This window comes from Loxodonta africana, chromosome 18, assembly GCF_030014295.1.
Source record: "Loxodonta africana isolate mLoxAfr1 chromosome 18, mLoxAfr1.hap2, whole genome shotgun sequence".
NCBI lineage: Eukaryota > Metazoa > Chordata > Mammalia > Proboscidea > Elephantidae > Loxodonta > Loxodonta africana.
The window spans coordinates 51,778,598-51,798,400 of record NC_087359.1 but is presented as its reverse complement, the minus strand read 5'-3'; the positions used below and the strand labels follow the sequence as shown (position 1 = coordinate 51,798,400).

The following is a 19,803-nucleotide window of genomic DNA, read 5'->3' as shown; positions in this document are numbered from 1 at the left end:
ACCAAGTTCCCAGGCGATGCCAGCATTGCTGTTGCTGGTGGTTGTCTAGGAACTGCACGTTGAGACCCACTGTGCTAGCATTTGCAAATACTGTTTTGTCTCTGTAAATGAATAAGCTCTAATTCACAAATTATGTAAAATAATTATGTATGTGTAGTTTTAGCATGTTTAGTATCTATCTCCTAACATCCTTACATTTTGGCAAAGACAAATAATTTTCTAGAGTGGTAATTCCCAAGCATGTTTACATTTTGTTGTTTTATTGTTGTTAGATGTGAAAGAACACTGCTTCCCACCTACATTTATACCTTAAACCATATAAACTTTGTTAATAAGCTCAAAATGAAAAAGATTTTACTTCTGTCCATAAAACAATAATATACGTGAGTTCTTGCCTTAGTTCAATCAAGTATACTCTAGACCAAATGGGCAACACCTGCCCGAAAGGCAGGAAGGGACAGGAAAGCTGGATGAATGGACAAGGGGAACCCGTGGTGGAAAGGGAAAGGGGGAGAGTGCTGACACAATGTGGGGATTGCAACCAATGTCACAAAACAATTTGTGCATAAATTTTTGAATGAGAAACTAATTTGTGTTGTAAGCTTTACTTAAAACACAATTAAAAAAAATTTTTTTAATCATACCAGTGAAAAGGTAGACCATATCTTAGAGCACTTTAAAATCAGAATTGGGAACCATTAGTCTCTGAATTAAAATGGTTGGTCAGGCTACAAGCTTTTTGATATTGAGTCGATGTATACTTTCTGAAGCTTTTTTAGTGGGACTTTTGGGATGACAGAATAAGTATTTTTATTTAGTTTTGGTTTTTGTTGTTGTTGTGGACTTTGAATTATGTTTCAGTCTTTATTAGTTTGTTAATGCTAATATTAATCCTGACCAGTAAGGCCCTATATCTAGAAAAATAGTACTTAATTTGAGATGACACCTCTATTACTTTAATTATAAATTTAGTGGTAGATTTGCTTTCTCCCTATGTTGAAGTCAGCATATTAGAGCCAAAAGTAGATATTTTTAGGTGAATTTTTGAAAGATGTAATTTAAGAAAAATGTCGTGAGGACAGGTGAAGTTTGTTTTTAGTAAAAAAAAAAATACTCGTTTGGAATTTGCTTTAAAGATGTGCATCCATGAAAATTTATAGCCTCTCAAAGTATAGTGTTTGGAACCTGATGATAGTATGTGTGATTTGCTCTGAACACCAAGTTTCAGACAACCACAACTCTCCCCAAATCGCCCTGTACCCTTTACCCAATATTAACAACTGAAATTGTAGAAGTGTAAAAAGCAGATTTCATCTACTACAAAGGCTTCTTCATTGATCGTAATTGTCTCTTGTTACTATCAAATAATTAAAGAGATTGGGAATAACAGTTTTTTGAGAGAGATTTCTTTGGGGAAAAAGGAGCTCGCTTTTACTTTTTAGGCATAGTTAGACCATGACCCCAATTTTTCCCCATTGTGGAAAACAAAGGTCATGAAGGAGAATAGCTAAGAAAGCTAGTACTCAGGTACTCAAACTCTCAAAACAAGCATGGCTCCTTGGCCTTCCAGGGGCCAGCTGTGGCATATTAGGTATACCCTAAATGAGTTAGCTATCCTCATGGAGAAAACAAAGGCCCTGAAGTAGACTAGCCAAGAAAACTAATTCACAGACTCTGCCTTGCTTCCAGGTGGTATATTAGGTATAACCTAAATGAGTTGGCTGTCCTCAGAGATTATCATCCATAACCTTTTTGGCTCACTTATTCTTCATTTTTTTTCTATAGCTCTGAGAACTCATTTTGAAGGAATGATGGATGAGCCCACTGCCATGGCCAAACCTGTAGAGCTGAACCAGCACTCTCGATTCATAATTGGTTCTGTGTCTGAAGATAACTCAGAGGATGAGATCAGCAACCTGGTAAAGTTGGACCTACTTGAAGAAAAGGAGGGCTCTCTGTCACCAGCTTCTGTCAGCTCAGATACACTCTCTGATTTGGGAATCTCTGGCCTACAGGATGGCTTGGCCTTACAGATGAGGTAAGAGGAAAGTTCAGTGGCTTAGGTATTTAACCAATCTTAATTGGTTTGGCTGATTTTTGTTGTGAGAAGAACGAGAATAAGTTTAGCCAAAAGAGCCTCACCCTTTCCTAGGTCAGTAGACTTAAAGCGCTGATGAGTAAGTGAGAAATGATGTCTTTTGCCTGGAGTGCAGGTTTTGGAAGTGTCTTTTCCTCAGTGTTCCTCTTAACTTTTTCCTGTCCTTCCTACATAGTAGGTCTTTGATTATGTGAAAGTTAGGCTGAAGAATTTCAGTCTCTATACTACTTTAACTAACGTTGTTACCATCTTGATGAGTGATGGGAATTCTTCAGGGGTGGACAAATTTGTAATAAATCTTTCCTTGAGCTGCTTCATTGTGTCAAGTTTTATATTCTGTTTCTAGCAAAGCCAGTCTTCAATAAAGGGCTGTGGTATGAACAAAGTGTTGTTAAAGAGCTCTCCTTTTTCTCTAGAAACATAATTCTGTGTATAATTGAGAATGTCAATAAATAGTAGCACTGAATTTTTCTTATTGATGTTTGATTATTACACAGCCAGTGAGATACTAACCTTTCGTGATATACTTTGCATTTCTGAGATTTAAAAGTCAGGATCAATAGTTCTTGGTTCTCTCTGTACATCAGAATCACTTGCGGAGCCTTTAAAAAATAAGCCCATCCCCAGAGACTGATTCATTTGGTCTTGGTTTGGCTTGGAGTTGGGGCATTTAAAAACAAATAAACAAAACCATCCAGATGATTGTAATGTGCAGCCAGAGTTGTGGTATGGGTCTAGCCTAGATAAACATAAATTAGGGTAGCTATTGCTGCTGTTATTATCTTGGTGCTTCTATTATTAATGGGTCATAAAGTAAGTTAGCTCCTTTTTATAAACTCGAGGATATCCATAGACTGTGTAAACTGGTCTGGCTGAGTATAACTATCCTGCTTATGATTTTCTCTGGGGCTTTGGGGTCCTGGCTTCTGAGAGATGAGGGAGTATGTATCAGCAGTCACCCAATTTAGGTCTGCGAAGGTTGAAAGAAAAGCAAATTAACTGTGTTTTACTTCACAGATTCCTAGAACTGCAGTGAACCAGAGAAAAAACTTAGTCCAAATATTATTTTTTTAATTGATGAGAACACTGAGGCCCTAAGAGGAGAAACAACTTGTTTAAGGCTGAATAGCTGGAAAACTGGAATTCAAACTCACCTACCCTGATTCCATTACTGTAACTTTTCTACTCTTCTGACCATACCAGTATCTTAATTACGTAACTGGTCCAGACAGAGTTGGTTTTTGTGGAGTTACTGAACAAAGTACTATATCTCATCTCTGGGTTAAAAAAGAGAAATGGAAGACAGTATTAGTGGCAGGGAAAAGGGGTTAGATCTTCATATTTATGTAAAAAATTTTTATTCATAGTTCACTTAATGGTTGACCTGGTAATGGTATCTCTCCTTAGGGGTCTTTTGGAAATGTGTGGGGGTTATGACTGGGGGAGCTACTTATATTTAGAGGACAGAGTACCAATGATTCTAAACTTTCTGCAATGCACCGACAGTCCCATACAACCAAGAACTTTCCTTCCCTGAATGCCATAGTGCCCTTGTTGAGAAACACTGGGTTAAATCTAAATCCTGAAAGCCACATAACACCTTGAGAAATTTGCCCAGTTTGAGGCTATGTGAAACATAATATTCATTTCTTGAATTAGGAAATTGAGTTTGGCAATCATGAGTTAAATACCAGTATAGGGAACTCAGCTAATGGTATTACAGGGTAGTTTGTAGTTGCCAAGTATCTTAACTGTCTAGTGCTGCTACAACAGAAATAGCACAAGTGGGTGGCTTTAACGAACAGAAATTTATTTTCTCACAGTTCAGGAGGCTAGAAGTCTGAATTCAGGGTGCCAGCTCTAGCAGAAGGCTTTCTCTCTGTCACCTCTGGAGGAAGGTCCTCGTCTCTTCTGAGCTTCTGTTCCTGGGCAGTGTTCATGTGATTTGGCATCTGCAGTGCAGTGAATTACTTACTATGGCCCTTCTAGCCGTAGTCTTGTAACTTGCACAAAATGACTAGGTGGGACTATGCAAATAAGGTGCTTATGGCCCTCCAGAGGAATTGGAAAGCTTGCTGATAATACAAATAAGGTGCGTAACATGTTTGTGGGGGTGGGACCGTGCAAATAAGGTGTATAGAACCCTGGAGATGGAACTCTGTTATATTAAAATGAGCCATCCCAGAGGCAGAATGTGCGGAACATCATTACAATCAAGAAAGAAGAGCCGGGAGTGGAGTGCATCCTTGGACCGGTGCCCTGCGCTAAGAGCCTCCTAGACTCAGAAGACAGAGAGCTGTAACATGGAAGACAGTGAGAGATGGGGAGAAGCAGTGGCAGAGAAACAGTCGCAGCAGAGACAGCAGAACCAGGAGACCAGCAGGAGACAGCATGGTGGGCTTCCGAGCACATGAGAGAACTGAGCACCTTAAGGCAGAAGGTTTGCTGGCGGAGTGGGGTTCCTCTAGTTGCTTGTCAGTAGAGCTCCGCTTGCTGACCCACAGAGCTATAGAGCTGAGTGCCTTCAGGCGGAGGCTTACTGGCAGGGTGGGGTGCTTCCGGGCACTTACTGGTGAAGCAAAGAGCTTTGTAATACTTGCCGGAGCAGGACAGAGGCTGTACCGGCCCAGAAGGCCCGAGGGCTGAAGGGCCAGAGGTTAGAGAGAGCCCTGCCTGCAGGCACAGCTGAGAAGAGGCCGTCCTGATCAAAGAACTGTATCCTGAGTCCGTCTTGATCCTGAATTGTAATTTGCTACTTCCCTAATAGGAGCCCTAGTAGTGCTGTAGTTAAGAGTTTGGCTGCTAACCAAAAGGTCAGCAGCTGGAATCCCCCAGCCGCCCCTTGGAAACTCTATGGGGCACTTCTACTCTGTCCTGTAGCGTTGCTATGAGTCAGACTCTATGGCAATGGGTTTCTTTTTTACTTCACTGATAAACCCCAAAACTGTGAGTATTGTCTGTGAGTTCTGTGTGGCCATTGCAACGAATTATCGAACACAGCAGAGAAGTAGAGAGTGCCATGGGAAGGATGGCTGGTGTCAGAACTGGTAAAAAGGCTGTAAAGAGGAGGTACGTCTGACCTCTGTCTCACAGGAGTCAGCGTTGGGCTGTTGATCTTGATTCTCCTCCCCCATGTGACCTTAGAGGAGGTCGAATTACTCTGCCAAGCCATTTGTACAGTGTTTCTCTTTCGCCATTTCTCTTCTTGTATGTTTGTTAAGGAAACCCTGGTGGCGTAGTGATTAAGTGCTATGGCTGCTAACCAAGAGGTCGGCAGTTCAAATCCTCCACGTGCTCCTTGGAAACTCTATGGGGCAGTTCTACTCTGTTCTATAGGGTTGCTATGAGTCGGAATCGGGTTAGTGGGATGTTTGTTTAATCTCTTTTATATCTCAGAAAGAGATCAACTCAAGATACACCCTATACCAATGCTGCCTAATTAACATAACAAAGGCAGCCCATTCCCAAATGGGATTATAGCCACAGGCATAGAGGTTAGGATTTACAGTACATATTTTGGGGGGACACAGTTGTATCCATAACACCAAGTTATTCCCAAAGTTGATAGCTCTTATGCAAAGCCTATGTGGACAGTGGCATGAGCACCAGAGACTTTCTTTGCCTGCCCTGCTGTTGGAAAACTCATGCTCATAGCTTGTGGAGGAGGACTGAAGTGTGATTGGCAGCCAGGGAAGGAGAAAGTGCCAATCCCCAGTCATTTCTCAGCCAGCTAATGTTTCCAAAATAGAACAAAGACTACCTTGATTTATTTCTAAGTCACCTGTGGATTTGGTGTCCCTGGGAGTAATTTGGAAACCCTGGTGGTGTAGTGGTTAAATGCTATGGCTGCTAACCAAGAGATTGGCAGTTCAAATCTACCAGGGGCTCCTTGGAAACTCTATGGGGCAGTTCTACTCTGTCTTGTAGGGTCACTATGAGTCGGAGTCGACTCGACGGCAGTGGGTTGGGAGTAATTTAAATTGACGGCAGTGGGTTGGGAGTAATTTAAATTAATTCAAATTGAGAAATTCTTTTGACAGTAGAACTGTTCTAATACCAGATTTGCCATTAGTTAGGTAAGTGACCATAGACAATTATGTTATATTCTTGAGCTTTCCTCCTCTGTAAATATGAGGATATTGATTCAGATACTCTTTGAGCTGAAAAATAGAGATTTGTTGAGTTTAAGATCAGGTTGTAGAATGAAGTGCCTATTCCTTCGCAGGTGATATATGTTAAAGGGGCAGGAACATTCCTAAGAGATGTTAACTGGGGGTCATCTGAAACCAAGTGGAGTAATTGCCATAGTATAAAGTGAGAGTTGACCCATTTAAAGCTTGGTTGGAAACCCTATGGGGCAGTTATACTTTGTCCTGTAAGTTCGCAATGAGTCAGAATCGACTCAACAGCAATGGGTTTGGTTTTTTTAGGTACTAAGAGAAGTCTGGAAACCCTGGTGGCGTAGTGGTTAAGTCCTATGGCTGCTAACCAAAAGATCGGCAGTTCGAATCCACCAGGCGCTCCTTGGAAACTCTATGGGGCAGCTCTACTCTGTCCGATAGGGTTACTGAGTTGGAATCGACTCAATGGCAGTGGGTTTAAGAGAAGCCTAGTGAATGTGGTTGGATAGGCAGGAATAGAACCTAAACTTATCCAGGCACGATGATTTGCATCATGTATTTTCTAGAGTACAAGTGAAAGACTGGATGAATCACTTTCTAAGCTTTTTAACCTAAACATCTGAAAATATAGTAAGGCCCTAAGGAAGTTAGTATAGCTTATTGGCAATATACAGGCTTCATTGTAGACAACCGTTTTGGGGCTTTTTATTTTTAGATAAAATCAGCTAAGGGTTGATATATTTGTCAACTTTGTTATTAATAATTAATTGAATATTTGAGAAGAAAGACCATTAAAGATTCAATGTGGGTATCTTAATTTTGGTAACTAGTGTACGATTTGGTGGCATATAAGCCCATCTAATTCTGTTGATATTGGCAGTTTCTCTGTTCATTGTGGGATATCACTTCAGGCCAGAGGGTTCCATATACTTCATATACAGTGTAAGTCCAGTTCACTCCATGGAATGATGCAAACAGAGGATTGTAATTAGTTTTATCAACTAGTATGCTGAGTTCTTGATTGAAGTCCATTCGAGAACAGGTTAGCCCCACGTTTGGGTCTTTTACCTCTTAGGGTAGTATGATTTCTTTAAACCTCTTTTAGCCAGTAATTCATGGAGTATTTGAAACTCCATCTGAATTTTCTCTTAAACTTCTTAATGATTTATGCCCGAAGTATCGAATGGTCAACATTTTATACTTACTTAGTAAGTTTGTTAACAACTTTGAGAACAATCTGTAGTTGGTATTACTTGTTTATTTATAAATCCACTGTAAGATGTTCTCCAGCTGGAATTCAAGACTGCTTTGGAAGATGCAAGTGGTTAAGTTCACTCAGGAAGGGCTCCTTGAATGTGAGTTATATTCCTATCTCCTTTTTGGTCTAGAAAGAAAAATACTGTACCAATATTTTAGAAAATTGAAAATTCAGATATCAGATTGCCTGTAAGGTGTTTGAGCTTTTCGAGAATCCAACTGGAGAATTTTGAAGTTAGAAATAATCTGTAAAATTTGTCCCAGGATACCAGTCATGGAATGAAACAGAACACAAACTGATGAGTTTGGAATCAGCTGCTAGATACCATATTGCATTGTTGAAGACTTTTTAAAAGTTCATGTAAATCTCTGCAGCCCTTCCTCCATAGGAATTAATGGTGCTGAGGCGAGAATCTGAGAAAGACTTCTGGTTTCTGTTCCCACTGAGTCAAGAGGGCTGTTCAGGAGACAAGAATAGTGAGATACAGGGCTGATTGCTGCTATGTCCTATCCTATTTTTCACAGTATCTTTAAGAACTAGCAGTCGTGTTTTCTCAGTAACTAATTAGAAAAATAATAGTAGGTAATATTAAGTGCTTTGCAATGTGCTAGACACTCTGCAGTGCTTTATGTGGAGTATTACATTTAATCTTCACAACAGCAGGTATTATGTTATTATTACCCACATTTTATGGGTATGGAAACTAAGACACAGGTTAAATAATATGCCTAAGGCCGCACAGCTAGTCATTTGCTAAAACCAAAAAACCAAACCCAGTGCCGTCGAGTCGATTCTGACTCACAGCGACCCTATAGGACAGAGTAGAACTGCCCCATAGAGTTTCCAAGGAGTGCCTGGCGGATTCAAACTGCCGACCTCTTGGTTAACAGCTGTAGCACTTAACCACTACGCCACCAGGATTTCCTCGTGTGCTAAACTGGGTATTAAATCCAGTCAGAGCTCATACTATCAACCACTACACTAAACTGGAAACATGGGTATAAAAGATATTCTTGTGTTTTTTTTTCTATTTTTGTGCAATTATTATCTAAGTAAATATCAGCCTTATTAAAAAGGCATAGAAATTAGCAAATATATTTTAAAATAATGCTTTTTTTTTTTTTTAAAGCAATACAGAAAGTTAAAAACAAAATCACAGGCAAGCAAAAATAAAGCTTCTTATTCACCATTCAGAGATTACCCCTACTAATACCCTGCATATAGTCTTGCTGGATTGTTTTATATGCATATGCATGTATACATCTCTTTTATTGAAATGAAATCATACTGTACGTACTATTCTATAATATTTTTTAGTCAACAATTTCTATTTTTAATAAATTTTCTATTGCGTTAATTTTCCTCTCATCTAATATACTTACCATATTTACATTTCTTCAGTTGACCACAAAATGCTGGTTTATCCAAAGTAGTATAAGACCAGATGTTATAAATTATGTCCCTTAAATTTCTTTATCACATTACGCCCTTTTTTTGACAGTGACTTTTGTAAGAGGACAATAGCAAATTATAAAGTACATGTCTGCTAGTACGTTTTGGTGGCATAGAGAGAAATGGAAGGAAAAATAAAGAGAAATTAACATTCTGCCCTTTTTATTGTTCCAGCAGTTGTAGCACAACAGTTTGGTGGTATACTAATGATGATGGTATTTTGACGACTTTTATGGTCACAAAGAAAACAGACATTGTAAAGTACAATATTATTTTATCAAAAGCTATGAAGGGCAGAGCTTTTTAGTGGTAACTGTATATGTTAGTGTTTGAACTGGAAAGAAACAGGATCCCCTTTTCAGTCTCTAACTTTAAACTGCATGAGTATAAAATGATTGTATTTAAATTTAGCAGTGGAGATAAAATTTAATAATAGTTGCAAAAGCTTTGGGAAAAATAAAGTATACCAGGAATATAATATGCTATTGTTATGGAGGAGTCCTTCTGTGAGGTAAACTTTAACTGGAAAAACCTCTTTAAAGATTTTGTATAATTGAGCTTAAAAAAAAAAAAAAATTTTTTTTTTTTTTTTTTTTGAACTTAAAACCTGGAAATTTAGGTTTGAAAGGCATTTGATTAGAGCAAACATATACTATCAATATTATAATTCATATGCTGAGAATAGCCATTACTGAGAGGGCAGGAAATTATAATCCCCCTTCTATTTTTTGACTCGTCTCTCTCAAACTTCAACATGGAAAATAAGGAAACTGGTTCTAGTTGTAAGTTTATATTATGGCATGGCTCATGTATAGGCCTGGGAGAGTGTTCTTATGTTTTGGTTTTCTTAGCATTTCTCTTTTGAACTTTCTCCCTTCCCCCAACAGTTCTCCAAATTCTGTACTCTCAATCCTCCTCCCTTAATAATCTGAGGATCCCAGTTGCCATGGTGCCTTAGAAGTGAGTAGACAGAGAAGGACATTATGAGATCTCCAACTTGTATTCTTTTGTTAAGGGCAATAGTTTCTTCCTCTCTCTACCTCCCACCCACCCCTACTTTCCATTCAGAAAACTGGAGCTGCCTGTGTGTATATATTTTAGTCTCTGGAGTTCATTCTACAAACTTAACTAATGGTGAAAATAAAACTCTGAATGTTGTAAATAGGACACAGTTAGGACAGTTGCTTGAAAATGTCTTTATTATTTTTATTACTTCTAGTATAATTGCATTTATTTCCCTCTCTTTCTTTCTATTAATGTCCACTTACAAGTAAAATTTGTATTTCCTACTTTAAAATTTTTTGATATTAGAATATATGCCTATTATAGAAAAGTTAGAAATCTGAAAAGTATAAACACAAAAATAAAAATACAGTATATAAACATGCAGAGATAACCATTGTTAATATCCTTTTAATGTTTTTTACCCCTTAAGGATAACTTTCATTCAAAAAAAAAAAATATATGTAACCATAATGAACACACAGCTGTTTCCTACCTTAAAAAATTTTTTTATTCATTTTGTTGTTGTTGAGAGTATACACAGCAAAACATAGCACCAATTCAAAAGTTTCTGCATGTACAATTTGGTGACATGATTACTTTGAGGTGTGCAACAATTAACTGCCTTTCCTGAGTAAATCCTTCCATTTCCTACTTTTTTTTAACGTAACACTTTCTCATGTCCTTTAAATCTTTTATAAACTTAATTTTTTAGCTTTTTATTGTGAAATAATTTCCAATTTACAGAAGAGTTGTGCTATTGTTATAGCACAGAGTTCCTGTGTATCCTTTACCCAGCTTTCCCTAATATTAACATCTTATATAACCATGATACCTTTATCTAGAGTTGCCAGATTTAGCAAATAAAAATATAGGAAAGGTCAGTGGTTCAAAACCACCAGTCGCTCCTCAGGAGAAAGATGTCGCAGTCTGCTTCCATAGAGATTTACAGCCTTGGAAACTCTGTGGGGTCACTATGAGTTGAGATGGACTCCACAGCATTGGGTTTGGTTTTTGGTTTTAGTTGAATCTGAGTTTCAGATAAATGACAAATAATTTTTTTAGTTTAAGTATGTCCCAAGTATTGCATGAGACATACTTACATTAAAAAAAAAAAAAACTTTGTTGTTTGCCTGAAATTCATATTTATCTCGGTATCTTGTATTTTATTTGACAACCCTACATTTAGTGAACTAAGAAATTAACATTTGTATAGTGCTTTTAAGTAAAATATAGACTATTAGGATTTCCAACCCCTCCCTACCCTCGCTAGCAGAGATATATTGGTTTTCACAGAGTGCTGAAGTAGAGTTGGAGCCCTGGTGGCACAGTGGTTAAAAACTTGGTTGCTAACCAAAAGATTGGCAGTTTGAATACACCAGCTGCTCCTTGGATACCCTATGGGGCAGCCCTACTCTATCCTATAGGGTTGCTATGAGTCGGAATGGACTGGATGGCAGTGGGTTTTGGGGTTGCAAGTAGAGTTATGCTTGTTTCTAAGTGGCTTCCTCTAGTATAGATTCTTTGGTTCTGAGGCAGTTGCTTCTTGACCATTCACTTTCTATTTTCCACAATTTTGATGCCATCTCTTATCTGTTGAGATCTCTTCTTCCATTCTTTGTTCTTATGTGTTTATGCCTCTGTTACCATTTTACTGTTACTTTTGTGGAATTTCAGTAGGAATCAGAAATGAATGTTCAATCTACCATTTTTAACTTGTAGTCTCATTTACTTAAGCTGTTGTAGTTAGTCTTCTGCATCTAACAGTTCACTGAAAGAAAGACTACACTTAAAAAACTCACTAGTAACCTTCTAATAAGGAACCCTGGTGGTGCAGCAGATAAGCACTCAGCTGCTAACCGAAAGGTTGGCAGTTTGAACATAAAGGACTGAGAAAAAGTACTGGCGTTAGTGAATAGGAGGACCTTGGGGAGAACAGCTTTTGTAGTTTGCAAGAGATTAAGCAGTGAATAAGTGGTCAAGGAGTTGGAATTCTATCTGTATGCTACTCTTTTAAGAAGTTGATAGGAAAAAACAAAGAGAATAGTTACTTGAAGGGAGAGCAAGATGAAAAAAAAGTTAAAAAAAAATTTTTTAAAAGAAGTAGAGAAAGAATTAAAGGTATTAGTTGACTGTATTAGCTTCCTAGGGCTACCATAACAAATTACCACAAGCCGGGTGGCTTAACACAGCAGAAAATCATTCTCTCACTGTTCTGAAGACTAGAAGTCTGAAATCAAGGTGTCAGCAGGCCATGCTCTCTGTGAAGTCTCTAGGGGAAAATTATTTCATACCTTTCTCTTAGCTTCTGGTAGCTCCAGGCAATCCTTGATATTCCTTGATTTGTAAGCACATCTCTCCAGTCTCTGCCTTCATCATCACATGGTATTCTCCCTATAAGTCTCTTTGTGTTTCTTCTCTTGTAAGGGCACCAGTCGTATTGGATTAGGGTCCAGTGTAATGAACTTCTCTTACTTGATTACATCTGTAAAGTCCCTATTTCCAAATGAGGTCACATTCATAGATAATGGTTAGGACTTCAAACTATCTTTTTTGGAGAACACAACTGAACCCATAACAGAGGCTTTGACTTGAGGCTGTTATTTCAAGTTGGGACCATCTCATGCCAGATATACTTGAGAATCTTTCCTGTCTCTTTTTAACAATTTCAGATTTTAGGCATGTGGGTGGCACTGTTTGTTGAAATAATAATGAAGTTATTGTAATAACTATAGAACCTGATATTTTTCTGAATACCCTTCATAAATAAAATTCTATCCTCCTCCCGAGCAAAATCTAATGACAGTTACAAAAGTGGGACTGTATTAGTCAGGAAGACTTTTGGAAGATTGTCAATGAAAGATACTTAAGAGTTTCAGGACATTCTGATCCATTAAATGCAAATGATTGTATCATGTCACCTCTATGTTTTTTTTCCCCCTCAAATTTTTCTTTTCAGTTCCCATTATCAATGACCTTACTTAGGTATTCATTATCTCTAGCCTTAGCTTCATCTATTGCAATGGCCCCGTGACTCTTTTCTCTGACTTCAGCTTCTCCTGACTTCACATCTTATTAAAAACCTGCTTTCAGAGTAAAGCCTAACATAATAACAATCCCCACCTTTACCACCATTTATTGAGCATTTACTGTGAGTCAGGCACTGTGCTAAGTGTTTTAAATACTATCTCATTTAACCAAACAACAGCATATGTATAAAAAAACCAAAAACCAAACCCAGTGCCATCGAGTCGATTCCGACTCATAGCGACCCTATAGGACAGAGTAGAACTGCCCCATAGAGTTTCCAAGGAGCACCTGGTGGATTCGAACTGCCAACCCTTTGGTTAGCAGCCGTAGCACTTAACCACTATGCTACCAGGGTTTCCAGCTTCGTTAATTACCTTCATTTTACACATGAAGATACAGGCTCAGAGAGTTTATGTAACTTACCTACCTAGTAAGTGGCAGAGGCGTAGCATGCAGGCATTGCTTTTAAATCCTTCAACAAAACTGGCCAAAACTGATCTTTATAGTCTTGTCTCTCTACCCACGTATCCAGTGTTCTTTTTCTCCTTTCTCTACTCTAGTCACACTATACAATTGACTCCTTTCCATCTTTGTGCCCTTTGGTTTTTCTGTTTGTATCTAAGTCTCTTTCTGTCTGCTTGTGTGGTGTGGTGGAACACTTTTGTGTGGCCTTTCTCTCCCATGGTCTTGTAACTTCCATCTAAGTGACTGGGTGAGACTGTGCAAATAGGGCGATTGTGACCCACCAAGGTTTTGCCTTAAAAGAGAGCCAATTCCAGAGCAGAGATCAGATACCACCACAACCAAAGAAAAACAGCCAGGAGTGGAGAATGTGTCCTTCGCCCCTGGGATCCCTGCTCTGAGAAGCTCCTGGACCCAGGAGACAGAAAGTGCCTGAGAAACGGTGGCAGAGAAGGATGGCAGGAGATGGTGTGGTGGGCTCCCTGGCACGAGGCTTGCTAGTGAAGCAGGGTGCCTCTGGGCACTTACTGGCAGAGCTAAAAGAGCTTTGTAACACTTGCCTGAGCAGGGCAGAGGCTGAGAGAGTGGCATTCCTGTGAACATGGCTGGGAAGAGGCTGTCCTGATGGGAGAATTGTATCCTGAGCATTCCTGTACCTAAATTGTAACCTGTTACTTCCCTAATAAACCCCATAATCGTATGGTCTGTGAGTTCTGTGTGGCAATGGCAATGAATTATCGAACACAGCAGAGAAGTAGAGAGTGCTACGGGAGGGACAGTTGGTGTCAGAATTGGTAAAGATGGCGGAAGGAGGAGGCATATCTGACTTCTGCCTCCTAAGAAGTAGCCTTGGGCTGTTGATCTTGATTCTCCTTCCCTCTTGTGAAGTTAGAGGAGGTCAGACACCACCACTGTGCCATTTTTACAGCCTCTTTCTCTGTTTCTGTCTGTCTGTCTTTCTCTCTCTGTCATGTTTTCTTATTGAAATGCCATTCCCCTAATTGTTGAAATATTATTCACCCTGTGAGGTCATCACTCTTTGCTGCTTGTGCTGTGAAAATTTTCTTGTTCTTTCTCTCTTTTGTTTTCTCTTCTGCTAATTTGGCCAACCATTTTCCACAACAATAATTTCATTCCTTCTCCATTGTCTTTAAGCTGGTAGTCTCCCTTTGTGCTATCCCTTGCCCTTTCTAGACGCACACTTTAAATTCATAACTTCGCCTCCTATTTCATTGAGAAAATAGAAACTATCAGGCCTTCTTGTTACAAGGACTTCTCAAGATGCTCCCTCCTTTAGTCATTCATTTTTCTTTTACATTGTAGATGTCTCTCTCTCTTTACCCATCATTCCTCTTGGCATTCAGACATGCTGTGATCTCATTCATCTTTATCAAACTCTTCTCCAATAGCCACGTTCCATTTGGACTATTGTCCTATTTCTCTGCCCTACTTTATGGTCAAGGTTTTCAAAAGTGCTGTTCATGCTTCCTTATCTCCCATGTATTCTTCAAGCTACTAGCCTCTGCCTTACCATGCTACTGAAAATGCTTTTGTTAAAATTACTAATTTATTAGTGTTGTTAAATCCAGGGGACACTTTGTAGTTCTCATCCTTCTAGACTTCTCAGTAGCTCTGCACACTTTTTTCCTTGAAATATAGCTTCTCTTTTCTACTGAAAGCCATGCTTTCCTTCTACCTCTTTGGTATTCTTCCCAATCTCCTTTGCACACGTTTTCTCTTTCTCTTAATTTAAAATATTTAAATATTGGAGTTTTTCATTGCTTGGTCCCGGACCTTCTCTTTTCACTTGATACACATTTTCTCCCTAGGTAATCTCATCTCCTTGCTACCACATATATGCCAATGACTCAAATTTATGACATCCATCCCCTCTACCCACTTGGTTAAACACTCAACTACTAACCAAAAAGTTGCCAATTGAACCCACCAGCTGCTGTATGGGGAAGGATGTGGCAGTCTGCTTCTGTAAAAATTATAGCCTTGGGAACCCTACTCTGTCCTGTAGGGTTGCTATGAGTTGGGACTGACTCCACACCAATAGTTTCTACCCTCTCGATAAATTTGATCTTCCTCTAATTGTCCCCATTTCACTAAATAACACCTTCAGGCACTCTGCTCAAGCCAGAAACCTCGGAAGTTACTTAAGTTCTATTGATTCTAGCTCCAATTTTATCTCAGTCTGTTCACTTACCATCACCTTAGTTCAAGTCTTAGTCTACCGACTCCCGCTTGGACTACTAGGATAGTTACTTAACTGGATTCCCTTCTATTATTATACCCCTGCCTTCTGATTTCCTATTACACTTAGCATAAAGTACAAAGTTCTTAACATCACTCATGAAACCCTCAATGAACTTACTTCTGTCAGCTTCTACTTGCTGGTAGTGCTCCAATCACACTGGCCTTTTCAGTTTTTCTAATATGCCAGTCTCTTCCTAGCGTAGGGCTACATGCACTGGTCCTTCTGACTGGACTTCTCTTTCACTCTTTCGGTGATTACTTTAGGTCTTCGTCCTTTAGGTTTCATGTTAAATGTCACTGCCTCAGAGTGGCCTACTAATAATGTTAAAAAACAAAACATAGCATTTGTCACAGTTTGTTATGTTTTTATTGGTAGAATTGTTTGATTGTTTATTAAATGATAAGCATCATGAGGGCAGAGACTATGCTGTTTTCACAGTTGTATATCCAGCACCTTCTAGGCACTCAATTAATATTTGCTCATTAAATGAGAGAGATATGCAAGTTGGCCAAGGACAGTCATAAAGGGCTATAGTATAGAAAGCTATTTGGCGGTATCTTTTACAGCTAAATTTACACATACCCCATCAACAAGCATTTCTATCCCTGGATATATATCCAAAAGAACTGAGTATAATTTGTCCACCAAAAAACAACTATAGTCAAACTTTACAAACAACCCATAGGTCCATCAGTAGTAGAACAGATAAATAAGTCATGAGATACTCAGATGATGCAATACTACACAGCAATGAAAATGAACGAACTATTGCCATGTCACAGCATGTATGAATTTCGTAGACATGATATTGATCAAAAGCCAGACATGAAATACATATAGTATAATACCCCCATGTAGTCAATTCTTGTTATTTGCAGAAGTGATGTTCTAGAAAGTTGCCACAAACACCAAATTAGTGAATGCCGAACTGCTGCTCACAGTGGAAATACATGGGTAGTTGCCTGAAAGCCTCTGGTGACATTTTTGTCAACTGATCAATACATAACCTTATTTTGTGTGTTTCTGTTTAAAGACACCTCATTTAGTGTATTTAATTATTCAATTATCAATTGATTCATTAACATTGAACTCACAACCAACAGCACTGTAACCCATGCCTGAACAAAGCATGTCTTTTCTCCATAAGGCACATCACAGCTTTCTTGCGTTTAGGAATACCAGACAGCACTTCTGCACTGTGCTTGAGGGCGTTTTTAAACAGCAAAGTCACCAGTCAAAAGCACAGAAGTGTGGAAAATGTGGCACTAAATAGACTGTAAAAAGGACACTTATTTACAGTACAAGACCTGAAGCAAGGCAGAGCTTTGCTTTGTTCAGTCTCAGCTGGGAACGTGCATATCAGGCGATTCAAATGTCTTGCCATTTTGCACATGTCCATGAATGGCTGTGAGAGCACTGTGGGTATTGATTTTTAAGAGTTATAAATGAATTTTAGCAAGTAGGCAAACTCGCAACTATAGAATCCACAAATGATGAGGACCGACTATATGAAATTGAAGTACAGTGATTTATAGTGATAGAAGTCAGAATAGAGTTTACCTTGTGTCTTAGCTATCTAGTGCTGCTATAATAGAAATACCACAAGTGGATAGCTTTAATAAACAGAAGTTTATTCTCTCACAGTCTAGGAGGCTAGAAGTCCGAATTCAGGGTGCTAGCGGTTGGCTTTGGGGGAAGGTCTTTGTTAACAATCTTCTCCTGGTCTAGGAGCTTCTCAGCACAGGGACCCCAGGTCCAGAGGGCATGCTCTGGTCCTGGCTCCTCTTGCTTCGTGGTAATGAGGTCCCTCTCCTCTGCTCGATTCTCTTTTATATCTTAAAAGAGATTCACCCAAGATACAGCCTAATTCTGTAGATTGAGTCCTGCCTCATTAACATAACTGCCTGTAATCCTGCCTGATTAACATCATAGAGGTTAGGATTTACAACACAAAAGATAATCACATCAGATCACAAAATGGTGGGCAACCACGCAATACTGGGAGTCCTGGCATAGTCAAATTGATACATATTTTTGGGGGGACACGATTCATTCCATAACACTTGGGGAGGATATCGATTGGGATATCAATAAAAAGTAAATAAAACAGGCAGGACTTCCAGCTATAGCTGAGCGAGGAGATCAGCAAATTCTCAACACAAAAAGCAATTACACTGAAACAAGTGACAGCCAGAACTGGACATGACTGTCTTGTTCTTCCAGGTCTCCCAAGTTTTTTGCCTTGACAGGGTTCAAGTCTTACCACTTTTCTATCACTTGTTTTCGTGGAAAATATTTGTGTTTTCCTTCTCTGATAGGTTTCTGCTTTACACAGGTTTTTGGCTTTTGCTGGTTTTACTGTGTAAAGCTTGACATAATTGACAAAAACAACCATTTCAGTACTATTGAAGTCAACCTGAAGGCATACAACAATCTAAGAAACATTTATGCTTTAAAAACTGCTGTAATTCAGTAAGAACAGTGGAAGTCTTGTAGTATTCTTGCCTGGGACTGTTCCGACCCCCCTTACCCCAACTTGGTTGGTGTGGAGGTTTGGCCAAGGTATGTAGGCTATGCAGAGTAGCAGCTTTGATGCTGTGGCCAAAGGGGGCTTGCTCATTTTGGGTGGCAGGTGATGTCCTCATCCCGTGATGTTGTTGGTGGAAGTGATGATCTCAGCAGTGGCCAAGTATGGAGGACCAGCTGCTCTGCTAACCTAAGCTGTGGTTGTAGTTATATTGCTGGATGAGGTTGTGTGTCTGTACAGAAATGTGGTAAGGCCCAACAGAAACTAAAAACTGGGGCAGACTTGAAAATTCCCAGAGCTTTAAATGTACTACCCTGCTATGCACAGATTCATCAGCAGAGTACAGAAGCCTTACTGACTTCAGGTACTTGAACATAACTCCTGACTAATCGTTGGCTGACATAGGGCCAAACCCATATCAGACATAGGGATATAAGCTATGCAGACATAGGGGCAACCCCTCAGAAGCCAGGTTTAAACAGAAAAATTAAAAAAGAAAATGAGACATCAGTGGCTACACACTGAGGGGGAAACAGATTTCAGATTTAGCCCAGGCAAGTTGCTAAACAAAGGAAAGACAAAAAAACAGCAGCAACAACAGCCTTCTTTGGGTAAAAGAAATCATTATCCAGAGTTTCTACAATTAATTATTGTGTTTAGTTTTCAACAAGAAATTGAGATGTGAAGAAACAGGAAAGTGTGACCCATATTTAGGAAAGGAAGTCAATAAGAAACTGCAAGTATCAAAAACTTCAAAACAGTTATTATAAATGTGTTCAAAGAACTAAAGGAAAACACATTTAAAGAATTAAAGAAATGTATGACAGTGAATCAATAAATAGAAATTCTCAATAAGGAGCTAGAAAGTATAAAAAAGAACCAAATGTCACCAAAGAGAATATAAAGCCAAAAAAACTAAACCCATTGCTGTCGAGTTGATTCCAACTCATAGCAACGCATAGGACAGGGTAGAACTGCCCCATAGGGTTTCCAAGGACCAGCTGGTGGATTCGAGCTGCCGACCTTTTGGTTAGCAGCCATAGCACTTAACCACTATGCCACCAGCGTTTCCAAAGAGGGTATAAAACCAAAAACCAAACCCGTTGCTGTCGAGTCGATTCCGACTCACACAGACCCTATAGGACAGGGTAGAACAGCCCCATAGAGCTTCCAAGGAGCGCCTGGTGGATTTGAACTGTCAGCCTTTTGGTTAGCAGCAGTAGCACTTAACCACTACACCATCAGGGTTTCCAAAAGAGCATATACAAGTGGCAGATAAACACATGAAAAGCTGTTTAACATCATTGAAGATTGGGGAAATGTAAATTAAAACAACAATGGAATATTACTAAATGCCTACCAGAATGCCTAAAATAAAAAATAGAGACAACATTAAATGCTGGTGAAGATGCAGAGAAATTGGATCATTCACAAATTGTTGGTGGGAATATGAAATGATACAGCCACTCTGGAAAATAATTTGGTGATATTTTGTAAAACTAAACATGTACTTAACATATGACCCACCAGTTGTCCTCTTGAAACAGTTATTCCAGAGAAATGAAAACTTACATTCACACTAAAGCCTGC

General features: G+C 39.1%; 1 protein-coding gene across 11 annotated transcripts in view; it reads left to right on the top strand.

The window, feature by feature from the left end:
- ACACA (acetyl-CoA carboxylase alpha) overlaps positions 1–19,803 on the top strand; it is a 318,748-nt gene that overhangs the window by 85,191 nt on the left and 213,754 nt on the right. For all 11 annotated transcript variants that reach the window (XM_064271370.1, XM_064271368.1, XM_064271369.1 and 8 more), the window contains one exon: positions 1,786–2,038. In XM_064271370.1, coding sequence (XP_064127440.1) covers positions 1,786–2,038 — 253 coding nt within the window. The remainder of the gene's footprint in view (positions 1–1,785; positions 2,039–19,803) is intronic.